At 42.6% G+C, this 18767-nt stretch overlaps 1 protein-coding gene across 31 annotated transcripts in view; it reads left to right on the forward strand.

Moving 5' to 3' along the window:
• Window positions 1-18767, forward strand: part of MACF1 (microtubule actin crosslinking factor 1) — a 311168-nt gene that overhangs the window by 281672 nt on the left and 10729 nt on the right. For 23 of the 31 annotated variants that reach the window (XM_074334445.2, XM_074334456.2, XM_074334436.2 and 20 more), the window contains 15 exons: window positions 1686-1841; window positions 1949-2155; window positions 2292-2411; window positions 2842-3011; window positions 4093-4252; window positions 5080-5274; window positions 5615-5743; window positions 6631-6774; window positions 7235-7423; window positions 9860-9980; window positions 10513-10676; window positions 12028-12190; window positions 13394-13548; window positions 14433-14507; window positions 15668-15685. In XM_074334445.2, coding sequence (XP_074190546.2) covers window positions 1686-1841; window positions 1949-2155; window positions 2292-2411; window positions 2842-3011; window positions 4093-4252; window positions 5080-5274; window positions 5615-5743; window positions 6631-6774; window positions 7235-7423; window positions 9860-9980; window positions 10513-10676; window positions 12028-12190; window positions 13394-13548; window positions 14433-14507; window positions 15668-15685 — 2166 coding nt within the window. The remainder of the gene's footprint in view (window positions 1-1685; window positions 1842-1948; window positions 2156-2291; window positions 2412-2841; window positions 3012-4092; window positions 4253-5079; window positions 5275-5614; window positions 5744-6630; window positions 6775-7234; window positions 7424-9859; window positions 9981-10512; window positions 10677-12027; window positions 12191-13393; window positions 13549-14432; window positions 14508-15667; window positions 15686-18767) is intronic. The other 8 variants (XM_074334452.2, XM_074334453.2, XM_074334454.2 and 5 more) reach the window with 1 other exon arrangement.

Raw genomic sequence — 18767 nt, forward strand, 5'->3', positions numbered from 1 at the left:
TCAAATTCTCTTCAAAAGAAGAAAAAAGTGTTTCAGGATCCAGGCCCCAAAACTGTTTTTTATGAGTACTGAGTTTCAGAGTATCACTGCAGAGTTTCTGTGCTGGGCAAATTAAATAATGGTTCAAGTCTATTGGCCACCTTCATTCAATAAAAACTTATTAAGCATGTGTGTACCAGGCATTGTGCTTGGTATATAGTAGGAACAATAAAGGCGTGGGTCCTACCAAATTTAATGGGCAGAAGCGCATAAAACAAATATTCGCATATAACTGAACATTTGGAGAGAAGCATTAATTTTCTAGAATTCTAATGCGGGGTCTGGTGGTTTCATTACACAAAAGAATGGCTAGACGACCTGAATGTGTGGCTATGTTCTAATTCTTAGACAGACTGTTGGCTGTAATTCCTGCAGAATACAGAACTAAAACTAATTAAAGAAACTGAGGCAGATTCTGACTCATACTCAAGAAGTTTCTAGAGGGTTCCCCCAACAATGGAGAGGGTTCCCTCAAGAAATACCCGTTATCAGTGGAGTTAGTCAGGCAAAGGCTGTGTCTAGGATAGTTATTTCTGATTTTGCAAGAACATTACATTTCAGGCTCATCACTGAAATCATTTCTTAAGTACGTGGTGCTATATTAAGAATAAATGGCGTTCCATCTAGGAACTTGGCAATATATTAATTTCTAAGCATTTCTAAGATTTGATACAGATTTTATTTTTCAACTTGATTTATTTACATTGGACCTGTACATTTTTGTAATATTCATTATAGTTTTTTCTAGGTTACAAAAGTAACCTGAAAACATGAGAGGAAAGTAAAAATCATGTGTAACCTAGTTAATAGCAACTAACATTTTTAGTGTACATCCTATGAATATGTTGGCTCTATTCATTTTGAACAACCTGTCATTATTCTACTTTGCCTGCCTGCTAGATGGGCCAGGGACAGAGGCCATCGCCCAGGGGTTGGGGGTCAAGGTCTCTGAGGATGGAGCTTATAGACTGTGGATTTGGGGTGTACTCATGGACAGTTGTACATGCGCTGACTGAGCTATTGTTTTTGCCATCTGATTTAGACCAAAGTGTCTAAAAATTCACATCTAGGGTTGTCAGTATTTTGCTTAGACTATAAGGCTTTAATTACCTTTTCTGCTTATAGCATCAGTGTCAGACTCAGACATTTTTAGGTGCCACGTTTTCTGAAACACGCTTAAACAGAGTGCACTGCAATAAAAATCATTTTTATAGTAAAGTACTTTTCGTTTAGTTGCTTTTATGCCACGAAAAACACACTAAAAGAAAATGAGGTTTTGTCCAAAGCAAGTTGCAGATCCTGAAGCTGTCACCACTGTAAAGGGTCTGTTCACTTACATTTTGAATAGTTTTATTCCGGTTCTTTAATGCCCAAGGAAGTAGGGAATGGCAGAGAAGGCAACTCAGCTGCAAATTGTGATATTTCCTTTTTTATACACAGTTGTTTCGGTTTCAGACACTAACTTCAAAATGTCCCCTTCTTTGCAAACAAAACATGTTTGGGGGTTGATTAAATGGGGCTTCCTTTTTAGAGGTCATTTCATTTGGTGTACAATTCACGCCTTTGTCCTTGAAGCTATTAATCCCTGAATTTGGCGCTTTTTTCTTTTTGTGTGTGTGTGTGTGTGTGTTTTAATTAAAATTCAGTCAAAGCTGGAAGAAGCTCTCAACCTGGCAACAGAATTCCAGAATTCCCTGCAAGAATTTATCAACTGGCTCACTCTAGCAGAGCAGAATTTAAATATCGCTTCTCCTCCCAGCCTGATTCTAAACACTGTCCTTTCCCAGATAGAGGAGCACAAGGTAACTATGCCACACACTGTGATATCGCCTTCCTTTTGAAAGGACTGGTTGAAAGAGATGCGCCACTATCTTATCTTCAGTTTAAAAAGAGCAAAATTTTCCCTCAGGTTTTCGCTAATGAAGTAAATGCTCATCGAGACCAGATCATTGAGCTGGATCAAACCGGGAATCAGTTAAAGTTCCTTAGCCAAAAACAGGACGTTGTTCTGATCAAGAATTTGTTGGTTAGCGTCCAGTCTCGGTGGGAGAAGGTTGTCCAACGATCTATTGAAAGAGGGCGATCACTAGATGATGCCAGGAAGCGGGCAAAACAAGTAAGTTATAAAAGAAAGATACTCATTTACTGAACATACTTGAGCTGCATGTGTTGAGTCTCTGGATTGGTTCTCATAAGTGTTGTATAGTTTGTGTATTCTTTCGTGTTACAACTTATCTCTTATATAATTGTAGTTCCATGAAGCTTGGAAAAAACTGATTGACTGGCTAGAAGATGCAGAAAGTCACCTGGACTCAGAACTGGAGATATCTAATGACCCAGACAAAATTAAACTTCAGCTCTCTAAGCATAAGGTAAAGCAGTTGGTTGCTTTTATGTGCTGAGCTTAGTATTTACTGAAGATTGTACTGTGCTAAAAGTAAAAGAACTGGTCAAAAGAAAATTAATCAGTTAATATTTAAAAAATCAAGATGATAAAGCCAGCATTCCATTTTGTATCTAGACAGTCTAACTATAACAGTTTCTCATTTAAAAAAAACAGTTCAAACAAAGTGATTGTAGTAGTAAACCAGTTAAAACTGTAGGCCTTTAGAAATACGTGTTGCAGTATGTGGCATAAACAAAAACTTACAAATTTCTTAAGGATAAGCTCGTTTTAGTTCAAGAAGTGGTGATATTTATACTATATACCAACCTGGAAATACAAAAACATTTTTCTTTGTTCGAAACCAAGATGTTATCGGACTTATGGCATGGTTTTTTTCCTTTTATTTTTGGAAACAGGAATTTCAGAAAACTCTTGGTGGCAAACAGCCTGTGTATGATACCACAATTAGAACTGGCAGAGCCCTGAAAGAAAAGACTTTGCTTTCTGATGACACTCAGAAACTTGACAACTTACTGGGAGAAGTCAGAGACAAATGGGACACTGTTTGTGGCAAGTCTGTGGAGAGGTGAGCATGAGTGTCCCCTGCATGGGTCTGTATATTGTGCCAAAACTAAGAGACTGTTACCGGATTCCATAAAATGGTAATAGAGCTAATGCATCATTAACAGGTTTTGTAGCATCTCAGTGTCTCTGGTTAGTTCAATGAGAGTTATGAAATCATTTGAATAAAATACATTAAAAGTCTCTTATTGTAAACTTGAACCTTATTGTATTAGAAAGAGAGAGGCCTGTAAAATCAAGCCAACAGTAATAGAAGATTGGTAATTCTAAATATTTCTAAATCTCCGATTTCTAATACCAGTAGCTGTCTCACTGAGGGCTCTCACTATGTATTAGACACTGTGCAAAGCTTTACATGTATTACCTCATTTAACCATCATAGTTCCTGTACTGAACAACTCCTACTGAGTGTGTGCCTAAAGTGCTCACTAATCATCTACCCTCATAACAACCACCTAGGTGGGTGCTGTTATTCCCATCTTACAAACAAGGAAATGATCGTAAAGAGGTTCCTTAATTCCCCCAAGGTCACTCAGCCACTAAGCAGCAGAGCTGGGATTTGAAACTGTTCAGTTTCATTCTAAAAGTGATACTTGTATCCATTTGTACCCACTGTGCTATATAATATCTGTATCTTATTTATACTCCCAGTTTTCAGATGAGGCAACTGAGGTTCAAAGATGTGAAGAGACAGCCCAGTGTCACACAACTGGAATAGATAGAGCTAGGAGTTGAACTCCTAACTCCACATCATTACCAAAACCACTACCATCTCTATGGAGTGGTATAAAGTAATGAACACAGGCCTTAGTCAATAGGGTGTGTCCCTGTGTACAGCCATTGGACTCGAAGATGCCTGAAGGGCATCTATACCTGTCTCTTGCACTATGCTTAGTCCTTTCTAGAGAATGGTTTGATTAAAAATGTCTAGGCATCTCTCTTAGTCACTTTTTACTGTATTTCTAACCATTCCAACATGGAGGTTTCTCTCTGAGTTCAGGCAGTATTCCCTTTCGGCGTCAGAATTGTGGGCCATTCATAAAAGAATCCCTAAAAACGGCGAGGTTTGTGTGTGCTTTTCTCAGGCAGCACAAGTTGGAGGAGGCCCTGCTGTTTTCAGGCCAGTTCATGGATGCTTTGCAGGCCTTGGTCGACTGGTTGTACAAGGTGGAGCCGCAATTGGCCGAGGACCAGCCTGTGCACGGGGACTTGGACCTTGTCATGAATCTCATGGATGCCCACAAGGTGAGGGGTGAGATCTGGGCTGCGTGGAGGCAAAGCCGTTGGGGCCTCTACCTATGTGTGCCGTCTGCTCATGCGCACCTTCCAGGGGAGAAAAGAAATCTGAAAGAGCCTGGATCTCTGCTTGTCACAGGGGCGGCTCCCTGCTCTGTGTGTTGAAACAAACTGCTGCCAGGATTCTGCATTAGTCACAGAGAATTTACCAAAATTGGTTAGATTCAGATTTGGCAATGTGTAAACTTCTCTTGGAGAGGTTTCCCCCACCCCCTTCCTATTAGTATCTTTCATTTGAGTTACAAATGAATTTAAATTCGGGACCCCTCAAAATACCCATTTCCACTGACATCTGAAATGAAAATGAGTGCTTTTTTTTTTTTTAAACTACTTCTGAACCTAACAAGCCCAGCACCATGCACACCAGTATTTAATGTAATCTAGTCCTGTCATGTTGAGCTGTATAATGTCCTCCTACTTCAGCACAAAGCATTCAATTTACTTGGAAATTACATCAAATTCTTACTATGTGCATGGCAGATGTGTTCCTATTTAATTCCCACAATTGTGGAAATGTTAGTATAACATTATTCCCATTTTACTCATTAGGAAACTGAGACTCTAGCTAAGTAACTTATCCAAAGTCACACAGCTCGTATTTAGAGCCACTTTTTCATGTTTTTTTCTTACACATCATCCGGACTCTCTCTCTGCATAAAAGACACAGGACTGGAACCTACCAAGAAAACTGAACTAAGGGATTACTTTCTCTGTGGTTTTCCTTCTTGGGTTCAGTCATTTTGCAGACACACAAATTTTCCTGTTTTCTTTTCTAGGTCTTCCAAAAGGAACTGGGAAAGAGAACGGGAACCGTTCAGGTTCTGAAGCGGTCAGGCCGAGAGTTAATTGAGAATAGTCGCGATGACACCACGTGGGTAAAAGGGCAGCTGCAGGAACTGAGCACTCGCTGGGACACTGTGTGTAAACTCTCCGTCTCCAAACAAAGCCGCCTTGAGCAGGCCTTAAAACAGGTCAGTGACCTTCACAGGGCACCCGGGGGTGGGACTGAGCAGATGCATTCCAGTTTCTTTATCAGAATCAACACCAGCCAATCTCAAAGTGAACATAAACTCGAATTTTGATATTCTGAATGTTCTACAGAATTTTAACACTCATTCGTATGAGAGAAATAATTCAGTTGGTTTTCAAAGATCTACAAATGAAAGATGACCTTTGTGGGGCTTTGATAGGGTCATCAAATAACTATGACGGACTAACGAATTCAGACACAGATCCTTTGCTGGGCATTCCCCAGAGTCCAAGACCTTGGCTGCAGAGAGAGGTTCAGTCTTGTGTGCTTGGTTACTTCAGGCAGAAGAGTTTCGGGACACAGTCCACATGCTGTTGGAGTGGCTTTCTGAAGCAGAGCAAACACTTCGCTTTCGGGGAGCACTTCCTGACGACACAGAGGCCCTGCAGTCCCTCATTGACACCCATAAGGTAATCCAGCCCCAGGGCCCATGACCCACACCACCCACCATGGTGAGGGCTGCCCCCCAACTGAGGAAAGCAGCTTTTGCTTGTAAACTTCCAACTCATGTGCAAAGGAGCAAAACCAGAATGGGCCTAGCTTGTTGGTTTAGCAGGAATGAGAAGGAAATGCCTGGTGGTTTTTGTGACACCGTACGTATCATTATTCATTTGTTTTTACAAAAGTAATACTACTTGGTGGTTGTAAACAAGTCAAAGGTCATGGTATTATATAAAGAAAAATGTAGACTGTTCCACCTCCCTTTTTCCTCCCCTGCACACGGCCTTGTTCACCTTCCTCTGTGTTACCAGCTTCAGGCCTCCCGGCTCCCCCAGAGCCTCTCACAGGCTGCAAAATATAATGGAGGGTCTGCGGCCTCAGTGTCACTGTCCTAATGAGGTGCGAAAGGTTCCCTTTTTAATTTTTGTGTTACCCACAGGGAGATTTTAATCTTGGTTTTGTCATTGTATTGTATTGTATTGTAGGCATTTTTTAAAATACTGTAGTGTTTTATAGCTGTTATTTGTCCAAAACAATACTGTTTATACATACGGAGATAAATGAAAACAGAATTTGAAAAAGAGAGAAACTAATTCAGAATAGGAAAAGGGACATACCTCTGTGTCCCTAGTCCCTGTCATCTGTAGCAGAGAAAGTCATTCTTGTATAAATCCCTCACCTTCTCGAGTGCTTTAGAAATGGAAAGAAAATGCCAGAGACACCTCAATACAGGCAGTTAGAGCTCTGTTTCAGCAAACACATGCAGGAAAAAAGACACTTTCCCCTCATAGTGTAAACTAACTGCTGCTAGAGTAGATTTCTTTTAAATTTTTGTTCTCCGATCTTTTTTGTTTAGGAATTCATGAAGAAAGTGGAAGAAAAGCGAGTGGATGTGAATGCGGCAGTGGCGATGGGGGAGGTCATCCTGGCTGTGTGCCACCCTGATTGCATCACTACCATCAAACACTGGATCACCATCATCCGGGCTCGCTTTGAGGAGGTAAGTCCCTGGTTCTGGAGGAGGACTACACGTGCCCGGTTTATAGCAATGAAATAATAGAGTACCACAGAGCTTTCTGTTTTCCCCAGATAAGGAATCTTTTACTCACTGGGAATAACTTAACAAGAATGAAGTTAGCATTTTAATGATGACTGTTTTTCTCGGTAATGTGCAGAAATCTGGAAGGTTAGTGCTGGTGTAGTGGTGCGTTAGTTGATGCTTCCAGTGGGCAGGAATATTCTTCCTTCCTCCGAGTCCTGTGTTAATAGGACATACAAGATTTGCTTTCAGAAGAGCTGGTTTCTTCATCTCTTAACCCAGCTCTGTCACCTGAGTCAGAGTGAAGCCTCTTGACTGCTTGGGTGGTCTTTTCCCTAAAAAGTCCCTGCTAGGGTCAGATGAGGGACTTTAAAAACAGAGATGTGCTTGACTGAAAGAGGCGATGGTTTCTCTCCCCCAGGTCCTCACGTGGGCGAAGCAGCACCAGCAGCGTCTTGAAACGGCCCTGTCGGAACTGGTGGCTAACGCCGAGCTCTTGGAAGAACTTCTGGCGTGGATCCAGTGGGCTGAGACCACGCTCATCCAGCGGGATCAGGAGCCCATCCCTCAGAACATCGACCGAGTGAAAGCCCTCATCGCTGAGCATCAGGTACGTCGCCGCATCGTGTGTCACTGCTATTCCCTGCGCTGCTCATGGAGCCCATTTCCTTTCCCTTGTGTGTCCTTTTTACGTTGCTGCCTAACATATTCCTACAGACTTAGCAGCTTAAAACAACACACTTACTATTTCACAGTTTCTGTGGGGTAGGAGTCTGGGCATGAGTTTAACTGGATCCTCTTCTTAGGGTCTTATTGGGCTGAAATTATGGTGTCAGCCAGCGCTGCAGTTCTCATCCAGGCTCATTCAAGTTGCTAACAGAATTCATTTCCTGTGGTTATAGGACTGAAGTCTCCGTTTTCTTGCTGGCTGTTCACCAGGAGTTATTGCCAGCTCCTGGAGGCTGCTGTCAGGTCAGCTTAGATCATCAAAGCCAGCAGGAGAAACTCTCCGGTCTGCTCTTACGTAATAAAATATAATCAAGGCAGTGATTGTCCCATTCTTTCCACAGGTGTCACCCACCCTCAAGGGGAGGGGATTACACAGGACATGTACACACACCAGGAGTGGGAGCCCTGGGGCCATCTTAGGAATCTGCCTACCATCCTGTTTCCATTGACTTGCCCCTGAGCCAGGGTCCCATTGGTCTGACCCCTCTACACCTGGGTTCAGAAAGCTGTCTTGCATGAACCCAGAGATGGGCCAAGACAACCCATCAAGTTTAGGGTGTAAGTTTAAACTGAAAGAAGGAAAGCTCAGTTCAGCTATCTTCATAATACATCTTTAGGAGGCAAATCGGCTTTTTAACCACGAGAATTTACACTGAATGCAAGCATGTGTCTTGCTTAGCTATACTGTGAGCATATGGTCATTTTAGTGTGTATAAATAGTTCTCACCAGTGAGACCTCCCTCTACTTCCTGTCAAGTTTGTCTACATTGACACCACTCCTAACTGAGAGGTGATCTTCTGCCTGTTCAAGGCCAAGCCCTCTTAATTCTGTTATTCTGTCTCTTCCCTGTGTCATCAAGCGCTCCCAACCTGTTTGCTTTCCTCCAAAACTTGTAGACATGTCATCTCAATCCTGTCCCCCTCAAGTTACCCTTATGGCTCCCTCCCTCCTTTTACTCCCTGTCTTCTCCTGGCTTGTCGCTCACTCCGCAGCCCCTGGGATCTGGCTCCTATCCCCATCAGGACACTGACATTCTGCCAGGCACACCCCGCTGGCTAACCCAATAGACGCTTTTCGTGTTTGTCTTATATGACATGTGGCATAGTCGCCTCTTCCTTCCATCTCAGAACTCGTCTTTTATGTGTCCTTTCATCTTGTTTTCCTCCCATCTCCTTGACTTCTTTCTCAGTCTTCTTAGCTGGTTCCTGTTCCCTTATCCACTTGTTAATGTTGTTCCCTGAAGTTCCACTCTTGACCCTCTTCTGAGGGTCACACTGCTGAGGTTTTATCTAGTCCACCAGCCTCAGCCATCACCTGTATACAAAGACTTGCACATCTTTTCCTCATCTCCAGCACTATCGTCTCTTAAGTCCAGACATGCAGTGAAGCAGAGGCAGCTCTGAAAACCCATTTCATCCTTGCCTGACCCCATCCCTCCCTTCCAAACGTGCCTTCTCTCTCCCATCTACCCAGTCACCCAACGTAGAATCCTGTGATGTGTCTGAGACGCCTCTCTTTCCTATAACCCCCACATCTAGCCAGTCACCCAGGCCTATCTGTCCTACTTTCACAATACTTTTGGCTCCGTCTTTCCAGCCCTGGCTTGGGCCCTCACCATGTTTTGCAACCATTACTATAATGGTTTCCTAACTTGTCCCCCACCAGGCTCTATCTTCTGCCTTCTACACTGAAGCCAGAACACTAGCACTAAAACAGATCTGATAAGTCTCTTCTCTGGATCAAAATCCTTCAGTTGCCCTCATTGCTGTCAGAACAAAATCTCAGCCCCTTAACCTGACACAAGACCTTTCTGGGTCTTTCTCCTGCCTGCCACTCCAGCTCTCCTTCTTGCCACTCCTGATTGCATCCTTAGCTCAGCTGCGGATCAGAAGAGCCCTGACTCATTTCACTGTCCGGCTTCACTGTGCCCTCTCTGCTGGCACTGCCTTGGTCTTTGGTTAATTCTTCATCCCTCAGTACTCAGCTCAGGCACCAGCCTTCAGGTGGCCTCGGACTGCAGGGTGCCCATCCTGGGTCTTCCTTTGGCACCCTGGGTGGTATTCTTTGCCCTGACTGCCTGGTTTTCCTCACTCAGCTGTGAGCTCCTTGAAGTCAGAAGCCACGTCTTAGGCCTCCAGACTCCAGCACCTGATGAAACACCTTGCTCACTCGTGTTTCTTGAAATGAGTGAGACAGTGTACAAAAGCATCTATCAGTTGGTCTGTCGTGGGCTTGGCCTTTGTTAGTAGGAGGTGCCTGATTCCATCTTTGTCCAAGAAAACTCAACTCTTTTTTTCTATTGTTTGTGTTCAACAGACATTTATGGAGGAGATGACTCGCAAACAGCCTGACGTGGACCGTGTCACCAAGACATACAAAAGGAAAACTATGGAGCCTACCCATGGGCCATTCATCGAGAAATCCCGCAGTGGCAACAGTATGTTACCAGCCTGCTCCCTTACGATGCTTCATCCCTGCTAGCTGAAGATATGCACTTTCCAAAAAACACTGTTTTTTGAAACTCACTTTTCTTACACTGACGTACAGTAACTGTACTCCATTTTCTTGAATTGATATGAAATTTCGAAGTAGTTAAATTCTTTTGCAGTGACCTGTCCATTGTTTTGGTCATCAGTGCTAGCTGTTTACGTTTGGTTTGCAGTAATTTAATCGTAAACTAACTGAGCTTCTATAGAACCAATGCTTTTTTAGTTGATTTGACATTTCCTCAGTTCACTAAGGTAGGACAAAATTGGTTGAAAATATGAGATAAGTACCTATTGGTTGGGGAGGAGAATTAATAGTTTTGAAGTTAATATGCTTCTGTATCTGAATGTTCCCAGGTCCTATGTTTCTTGTAGTTCCTGATTGGGTATCATTATAAGGATCTCCTAAGTTCAGACGTGTGGCAATTTCTCTGTGAACTGACAAAACCAGCTTTTCTAATCTCGTGGCTGTTTTCCTTTTAGGGAAGTCCTTGAGTCAACCCACACCTCCTCCCATGCCAATCCTTTCACAATCTGAAGCGAAAAACCCACGGATTAACCAGCTCTCTGCCCGCTGGCAGCAGGTGTGGCTGTTAGCGCTGGAGCGTCAGCGGAAGCTGAACGATGCCTTGGATAGACTGGAGGAGGTAAAGCCCTGCTGAGCTGTGACTTTTTATCAAAGACAGCCCTTCTGAGGCCCTCTAAATATGACCTGTGTCTCTTGACCTACCTGCTCAGAAGTAGAAATAGACCAGTGTAAGCCAGTACTCACTCTGTCCCTCAAGCCCCCTAGGAGAAAAGACACATATGTGAGTAAACCACTCACAGCAGAGTAGGCCGTAGCACCTGGTAGTGGAAAGCAAGCAGCCAGCCCATCCTGTGACTGGCCCTCCTCAGCACCTGGCTGTAGTCGAGAATCAGGATCGTAACTTTGCAGTTATCTCCCAGTCTAGAGCTTATCACAAAAATGACCATTATTGAGCCCTTTAGGTAAAGATATAAGCAACACAGTTATGAAACAAGAGTAATTTTTTATCATCTTGCTATTCTGTTAGTCGTCACTAGATTATGAAAAGAAAATATATTTTGAAGTTATCAAAATCAGTCTTAATAAAACAGTACCCCATTTCCTAGTTTCTAAAACAAACCTGTAATATCTTTTTATTTCCTTATTTGTGCGTATCAAAGCAGCTATGTCCAGAAGTGAGTGTTCTGGGTTTTTTGTTGTTATTTCTGTAGGTCAGTTGAGCTTTAAGTATATTTGGTTTTTGGCTTTTTCTTTTTGCCCTGTTCCTTCCAACTTTGGAGTTTGAAGACCAGGGGAAACCACTGCACTGTTCAAGCCCTTCTGAGTCAATATCCTAACATAGTCCAAGCAGCTAAACATCGCCTGCCCGTGTCATGGGCCTGCTGCTGTCCATCAAAGGCACATGCTTCGGGTGGAAGTCAGACGGGCAGTTGGCCCCTCTGGCGTCATTCCAAAGGAACATGCTTGCGTGCAGGGTGGGTTCTTAATGCTCCAAGCCAGAACTCAAGTTATCTCATCTCAGAAAATGGTGGGAAACATGGAGCCTGCGAACATGGGCCTCTGTGATCCCAGTTCCTTTCAAAAATCACATAAGTGAGGAGTGCTAATAAGCACTTCTTTTCTGGGATAGAATCCATTCCCTTACACTGAAGAGGGAGATCCTTGGAGAAAGTGCGACGGGAAAGCAAGGCTGACCCCTCCCATTCTTGTTCTCCGTGCTCCATATTTCCCATGGTGGTGGCTCAGTTACTGTTTATCCTGCTGCTCCATGATACCACAGCTTGTGTAAATAGTCATGGCTTTAAGTGAAGGAGCCAGATTGTTCCTTCACAAAAAGAGGCAACACACAGATATGGTTGGTGCCCCTGTGGGAGGCCGGCATGGCTTTACGAGTGTAAGTTTGGGTATGTTCTGGGCAGGTTTCAGGGCCAGAATGACAGGTCTTGTTAATACCTCTGATTTCTGTCTAGTTGAAGGAGTTTGCCAACTTTGACTTTGATGTCTGGAGGAAAAAGTATATGCGTTGGATGAATCATAAAAAGTCTCGGGTGATGGATTTCTTCCGGCGAATTGACAAGGACCAGGATGGGAAGATAACACGTCAGGAGTTTATTGATGGCATTCTAGCATCCAGTGAGTCCAGTTAGAGTTCCAAACACAGTCACACCTGGGTTCCTTACTTCATAGCAGCAGACGAGAATCTGGCTAAACAGTCCTTCTGAAGTTAAAGCTATAGTCTTAGAGGAGAAATGGTACTACGTACCAAAAGTGGTCTATCATTTTCTTGGAAAGAAGAACCTCATCTTTCTGAGAATAAAGGAAGCAGGTCTTGTTTGACACATTGTGGCAAGTAAAACATATTTGAGGTACAAATAAGGGGCTAAATTTTATGAACAATGAGGTTCTAAGTAAAATGTTTGAAAAAGTAAGTTTTCATTACATCAGTTTCTGACATCTATGTAACAGCTTACAAAGTGTATGATCTCATTTATTTTCGCCACAAATAATTGAGGGATAAAGTAGTTACAGCACAAAGCATATCCCACAGCTGTACTACTTTACATGGAAATATTAAAAGGAAGGTCTGTCTGGAGGTAATATTTGCGCTGAGACCTAGATAATGAGAAGGGTCCAGCCACCTCAAGATTTAAGGGGAGGGAGAGGGAACGGCAGACACAAAGTGCTGAGATGAGAATGAATGTGCCATGTTCCAGGCATGGAAATGTTAACGTGGCTGGAGCGTCATAACCTAGGAGAACAGTAGGAGAGGATGTGGGAGGATAGGCAGCAGCCAGTTAATGCAGAGCCTCATCAGCCATGATGAAGAGATCAGATTTTATTCTAGACGGAGTGGGACAGTGAGCAGCCCCCAGAGCTTTCACCTGAGAGACAGTGTAATCTGATTTATACTTAAGTCACTGTGGCTACTATAAGTATTCCCCTGTTTTGGAAAGCAATTTTTCAAGAACCTAAGGCAATTATCTAAACAAAAAACTTCATCCTGTTAATTCCAGATTGTCACTATTCAGAAATAATCAAAATAGCTAATAATAGTGGAGTTGATAAATTAAATTCTTAAGTTGGGTGGTGGTAATATTATGTGTATGCCTTTTGGTGTATCTGAAATATTACCTTTTTTAATTGCATGGTGGTGGGGTAGTCTATTAGCAAAAATTTTACAGTGAGTAGTCTTCTGACTTAAGTTGAGCATGTTTTCCTTTTCAGAAAAAAAGTCAAGATATAAATGTTTTTTCTTTCAAATAGTATTTATATAACCTCTAGCCAACTAAGTAAGCCCGCACAGTTAATGTTCCCCATGTGACTGACTTTCTGCAGAGTTCCCTACAACCAAGTTAGAGATGATGGCTGTCGCTGACATCTTTGACCGAGATGGGGATGGCTACATTGATTACTATGAATTCGTGGCTGCTCTCCACCCCAACAAGGATGCTTATCGACCAACAACCGATGCAGATAAAATTGAAGATGAGGTATGAGAAATAATTGTATCTTGAGTACATTTCTGACCGTAGGTTTCTGCTGTCCTGAATTTGGTTGGGTGCTGTTGCCCATATTAACCCTGAGACTCATCTGTTGGGAGGTGATTGTTTGGAGTTCTGTTTGGGAATTCCCTTCTGGATGACGTTGCCCCAGAGGATCTCTGGCTGTTGTGCTCTAGCTCAGTCTAAATGGCTTCTCAGTCAACTGAGTCACATCTGTGTGGCTCTGAAGTTTCCAGAGAACCTTAACTTGGTTCATAGATACCGTGTTTTTTTCACAGACTCGTCTCCCAGTCCTGAGCATCCTGACTCAGGGCCCAAGGGAGTGGTCTTCAAGGGGTGAAATGTAAAATAATGTTTAAGATGGTGTGTACCACCAAGCTTTCTGCCTAGTTGAGAACTATACCAGAGTGAAAGTAGCAGATTCAGTAGTAGCACATAGAGAGCCCAAGATCTGTTGATCTGGGAAGGGAGAGGCAGTGGGGCAGGTCCTGGGAATGGCCTGGAACTCCCCAGGACTGACTGACTTCTGGGGAATCTTGGGCTCCTAGGTTGAAATTCAGATCAGTTCATACTTTGCTGTATTACTTGATGTATGCATATTGGCACATTTCTCCGAAGGAATTTTGAAGCAGGAGAGTTACGTGGCAAGTCCTCATACTTTTTCTCTTTGGTTGTCTTCAAGTGTCCCAGTTAGTAAGAGCAGTGTGTCTTAATTCAGAATAGAAGATTAATGCATGTGTCAGAAACCTAAAGTGCCTTAAAAATAAGTAATGAGTAGCCTCTCTGTTTACATGTAAAAGTCTTTGTTTCTTTGAAGAGGAAGCCTTGCTTTACCCTTCACACTTTTCTTTTTTGTTGTTTGTCACCAATAGGTCACAAGACAAGTGGCTCAGTGCAAATGTGCGAAAAGGTTTCAGGTGGAGCAGATTGGAGAGAATAAATACCGGGTAAGGAAGAGAAAAGCAGTCCTTTGTGGTGGTGGTGGTTCCTCCTGCGTGGCCTTTACAGGTGAAGGCAGCCCGACACATAGCCAACTCGACGATCCCACTGCCGGTACTTGGAGGACCAGAGCCAGTGCGACCTGAGATACGGTCACTCTCTAGCCTTTGTCTCTATAGATTCCCAATGCCAGGCCCTGTTGGGCTAAGCCTACTGCCCTGCATAGTCCATCCACAGACAGGGTTGTTTCCAGCTGATAGCAGCTTGTACATGAGCTCAGTATGGAGGAGACATTTCAAAGCCCTCTTTTTGTTGCTGACCAGTCTCTAGGGAAACGAAGACACCTCTGCTATAAGACAATGACTGACCATTCACCCCAAAGAGCTGGTCATTGTAAGCCTGAGTGGCTCCTGGGCTCAGAGAGGGCTGCAGGACTGTGTCAGGGCCCCAGGGGGCACTCTGCCTCCTCTGAGCTGGGCTATAAACGGCCTGGATGCCCTGGGTGATGCCGGGCTCAGTGATCTTCCCTGGAAAGCCATGCTGAGTGTCACCATAACTGACAGTGAACTGTGCTGTGTTTAGCTGCTATTAGGAGCAGGGTCAGGGCATAGAAGGGGTGCAAAACAGGGCTCCTAAAATAAATTCAGCAGCTTGTCAGGAATTCTCTAAAGTCCTAAGGAGAGTCTAGGATTGGCAAAGGATTTAGAAGGCCATGTCAGATTAGTTACAAGCACCAAGTTAGAAACAGGAAAAAATCTAGGTTCCATTAGTACCTCAAAAATGTCTTCAGAGTACACCAAAAGCGCACTGTGCTACTCTTAGCTGGGGCCTGTTGGGTGACTTTGTGTTGGACCACCCCAGGGCACTTAGTTAATAAAGCTCCACGCAGTCTTATTGGGTTGTTGGGTTTTGTTTTCCTGGGTTTTTTTAATGACCTATGAGAGAAATGAGTTAAAATAAGAACAACGTGGAGTGGAAAGTTTAGGTCTTAATTTGTATAACCATGTCCCTGTGGCAGGAGCTGACAGGAGCTCGGTGAGAATATGGTTAGCATGTGTCATTAATGCTTGAAGACTGGTAACATGATTTTCATTCCTTAGTGTTAATTTGACAAAATGTTCTCTTTTTTTCTTCCATTTTCTCCGTCCTTTACTCTTATTATCTGTAGTTCTTCCTCGGCAATCAGGTACAGTGTGCCTTGCAACATTCTCCTCGATGGAAATGATCTGTGTAGCTAATGCCTGTTCTTTGCTATGGGAGAGGACATATTCTGAAGCATGCCTGGGTCACATCTGGTTGTCTTACCAAGTAGAGGAATTGCTAACAGGGCTAGTATTGTAGCGCTGTCTTGGCAGCAAAGGATATGTAAGTCTATATTTTTTTAAAAGGAGATGAAATTTTCCATTCTAAATTAGATTGACTTAAGACGATATTATGCTGGACTGAGTTATAAGTAGTATGGTTCAGGGGAAATTGAAGTTGTGCTATCAACCCGTCCTTTTAAAAAGAACCTGGTCTTATACTTCTGTGTTGGAAGTCAGAGTGCCGGATAGCACATCTGTACTGTAGTCTTCTGACCGTTAGTTAACACGAATGTTATAATGTACACTAAGTCAGAAAGTCTTGGGGTATTTAAATACTCAGTCTGTTTAAATACCTTATTAATATTTATAGTTACTTGCACTTATAGTATTTTATAATTATAAGGTACCCAGGAAGTGTAGTGTGGAAATTATAATTGGCCATAGCCTGAAGTTTGCTGATTATGCCAGCCAGCCAAAATCTGATGGGATCAAATTAAACTTGCAAAAAAGATAGCGTGATTTTGACTCTACTTGGTAACTCTAACCATTTAGATCTTTTTGAGGGCTCTGGGGTCCTGTGTCTTCAAATGGAAGGAAGTTGCATGGGTAAAATCTGTGTTGTGATGTGTAATCAGAAACATGGAGTTGATTTGAGGCCCTCAATCAATGTTAAATTCCAGGCACTGTAATAATCACTAACTACAGTAATCTTCTGGGCCAGTGGGAAGAACAGAGGATAGAAAGAAACTAAAGACAAGAACAGTGAAACTTGCTTTAAATACGTCATTGTACAGGAAACACCAAGTACCGTGTTTCCCCGAAAATAAGACCGGGTCTTACATTAATTTTTGCTCCAAAAGACGCCTTAGGGTGTATTTTCAGGGGATGTCTTATTTTTTCACGTACAACAATCTACATTTATTCAAATATAGTCATGTCATCTTTTTCTGGAACATCGTCATTACGTACTAAGATCGTCTGGCTGACGATCTTAACTGGGGCTTATTTCGGTGTAGGACTTATTTTCAAGGAAACACGGTATGAAGTTCATTTCATACATGAGGCCCAAAGGATCGCATGCCAACAGTCACACAGCTAATGTCATAGCCATTGCAAGAACCTATGTCACTGAAAGAGAAATTCCGTTTAAGAGAAGGAAACAGAAGTTACTCTTGCCCCTAAGACTTTGTTCTGAGGTCTTTGCCACACTGGCAACCCAGCTCTGCCAGGTTTGCGCAGGTCCCCATTTTCAGAGCTGCTGTAACCCCTTCCACCACTTGCCTACACTTCCCCAGCACTATGGCCACAGACTTGGGTCAAACCTCCTTTTCCCCGTAGCTCAGCCAAAACGAGTTAGAATCTCTCAGAGGAGGCTTTAGTAAGAAATTAAGGGGGAAAAGAATGAAATAAATGGAGTAATTCTAAAGAGTGAAAGTAAATTACAGGGCACAGTAATGTAAGACTAAAGTTCATCTTGGGGTTCCTTCCTGACTCACTCTAGAGGACACATAGGCCCTTAGTTCTTTCCTCTCCTCATCTGTCTGGACAGAACCCCGAATTGTGACAGGCCATTACTGCTCTTGCTGGAATCCTCAGTTCCTCCCAAAGGACCTCCCCATTTTCACTCGTTGGGCCAGTGTCTGAGGGAGGCTCCTGTAGAGGCCAAACGGGCAGCTTCCTTCCCAGGACAGGACGCTTACTCCCTCACATCTGTGGGTCCCCACTTCAGTGCTCTTCTCACTACACGATGCTGTTGCTCTGGTCACTTTTCAACTGTATGGGATGAAAGATGTAAGACTATTTTTATTTTCAAAGTAAAGATCTGGTGGGGGTGATGTTTTCCAGTCACCTTGCCTATATAAATAGTGCTCTTGAGTCAGTGCAAAATAATACAGAGAATTACCATAAATACTTTAATTTGGGGGAAGGTTAGTTATATGTTCTTCTCAAAACATCCTTTCTGGCATTTACAGTTTTGTACATTGTTTCAAAGTTATGGTTCTGCTTTATAACTTTGAAAATCCTAATTAAGTGATTAAATAGTCCCTTCTTTCTCTCCCTTCCCGCCCCCCCCCCCAACATTTTCATTGAATTAAATAATTTTAGGAATGCTACTTCTCCAACAGTTTGATTATTCTTTTGGGATCTCAGCATGATTCTCTTTTGTTGCCTAAAGTTTATTTTGGGGAAAGGGTAATTTATGCAGTGGGAAGCTTCAGATGTTAACGGAGCTAAGAAGTAGGAATGTTAGGCCAAAAAAAGGAAATATCAGAGAGTCATGCTTGTCTTAACATCCCCAAATGATTGTTGAATACTGTCTATAATCAGCATGGTAAATTAAAAATTCGATTTTTTCAACTAAATTTTAGTATAAATACTATTGAATCATTTGTTCAAAGAAGCTTTTCTGCTGGTGACATCACAATTAGAGAATACTTTAGGTTTATTTCTGAAAACCTGATGTGGAATATCGAATTTCCTTCTAAGCTTGTAATAATAATGATGCTTTGCAAGGGTTTCCTTAAAGCTTGAAATACTGTTTGCTGTTCTCCATTTAACTTTTGAGCACACTGTATTCAGAAGTTGACACCCACCTTATATCTACCTTTTCTTTTATGAAAACAAACTAGCATAATGAAGAATTTCATCACCGGGTTTTAATTTGGGCAGAATTTTTTTAAAAATCAACGTGAGCTAATGTTGTGTCTACCCTCCGCCCTCCCCCTTTGCTTCGGAGGCAGGACCATCACAAGTTAACTTTATCCCAATAGAAAGCATATATCAAGCCACTGGCCTTTAGCTTGATATTTCAGCTTTTCCGTATTTTAAATTCTTTTTCACCATTGTCACTGCAATACATTTTAATGTTAAAAAAAAAAAGTTAAAAAATTATTTTAGTGAAAAATGGAAACTAGTTGGAGTTCAAATTCTGTCCAAACTACCGGGTTGTGGTTGCATCTGAAT

The sequence above is a fragment of the Rhinolophus sinicus genome, chromosome 14 (assembly GCF_057876585.1).
Source record: "Rhinolophus sinicus isolate RSI-liver-muscle chromosome 14, RSI-T2T, whole genome shotgun sequence".
Taxonomy (NCBI): Eukaryota; Metazoa; Chordata; class Mammalia; order Chiroptera; family Rhinolophidae; genus Rhinolophus; species Rhinolophus sinicus.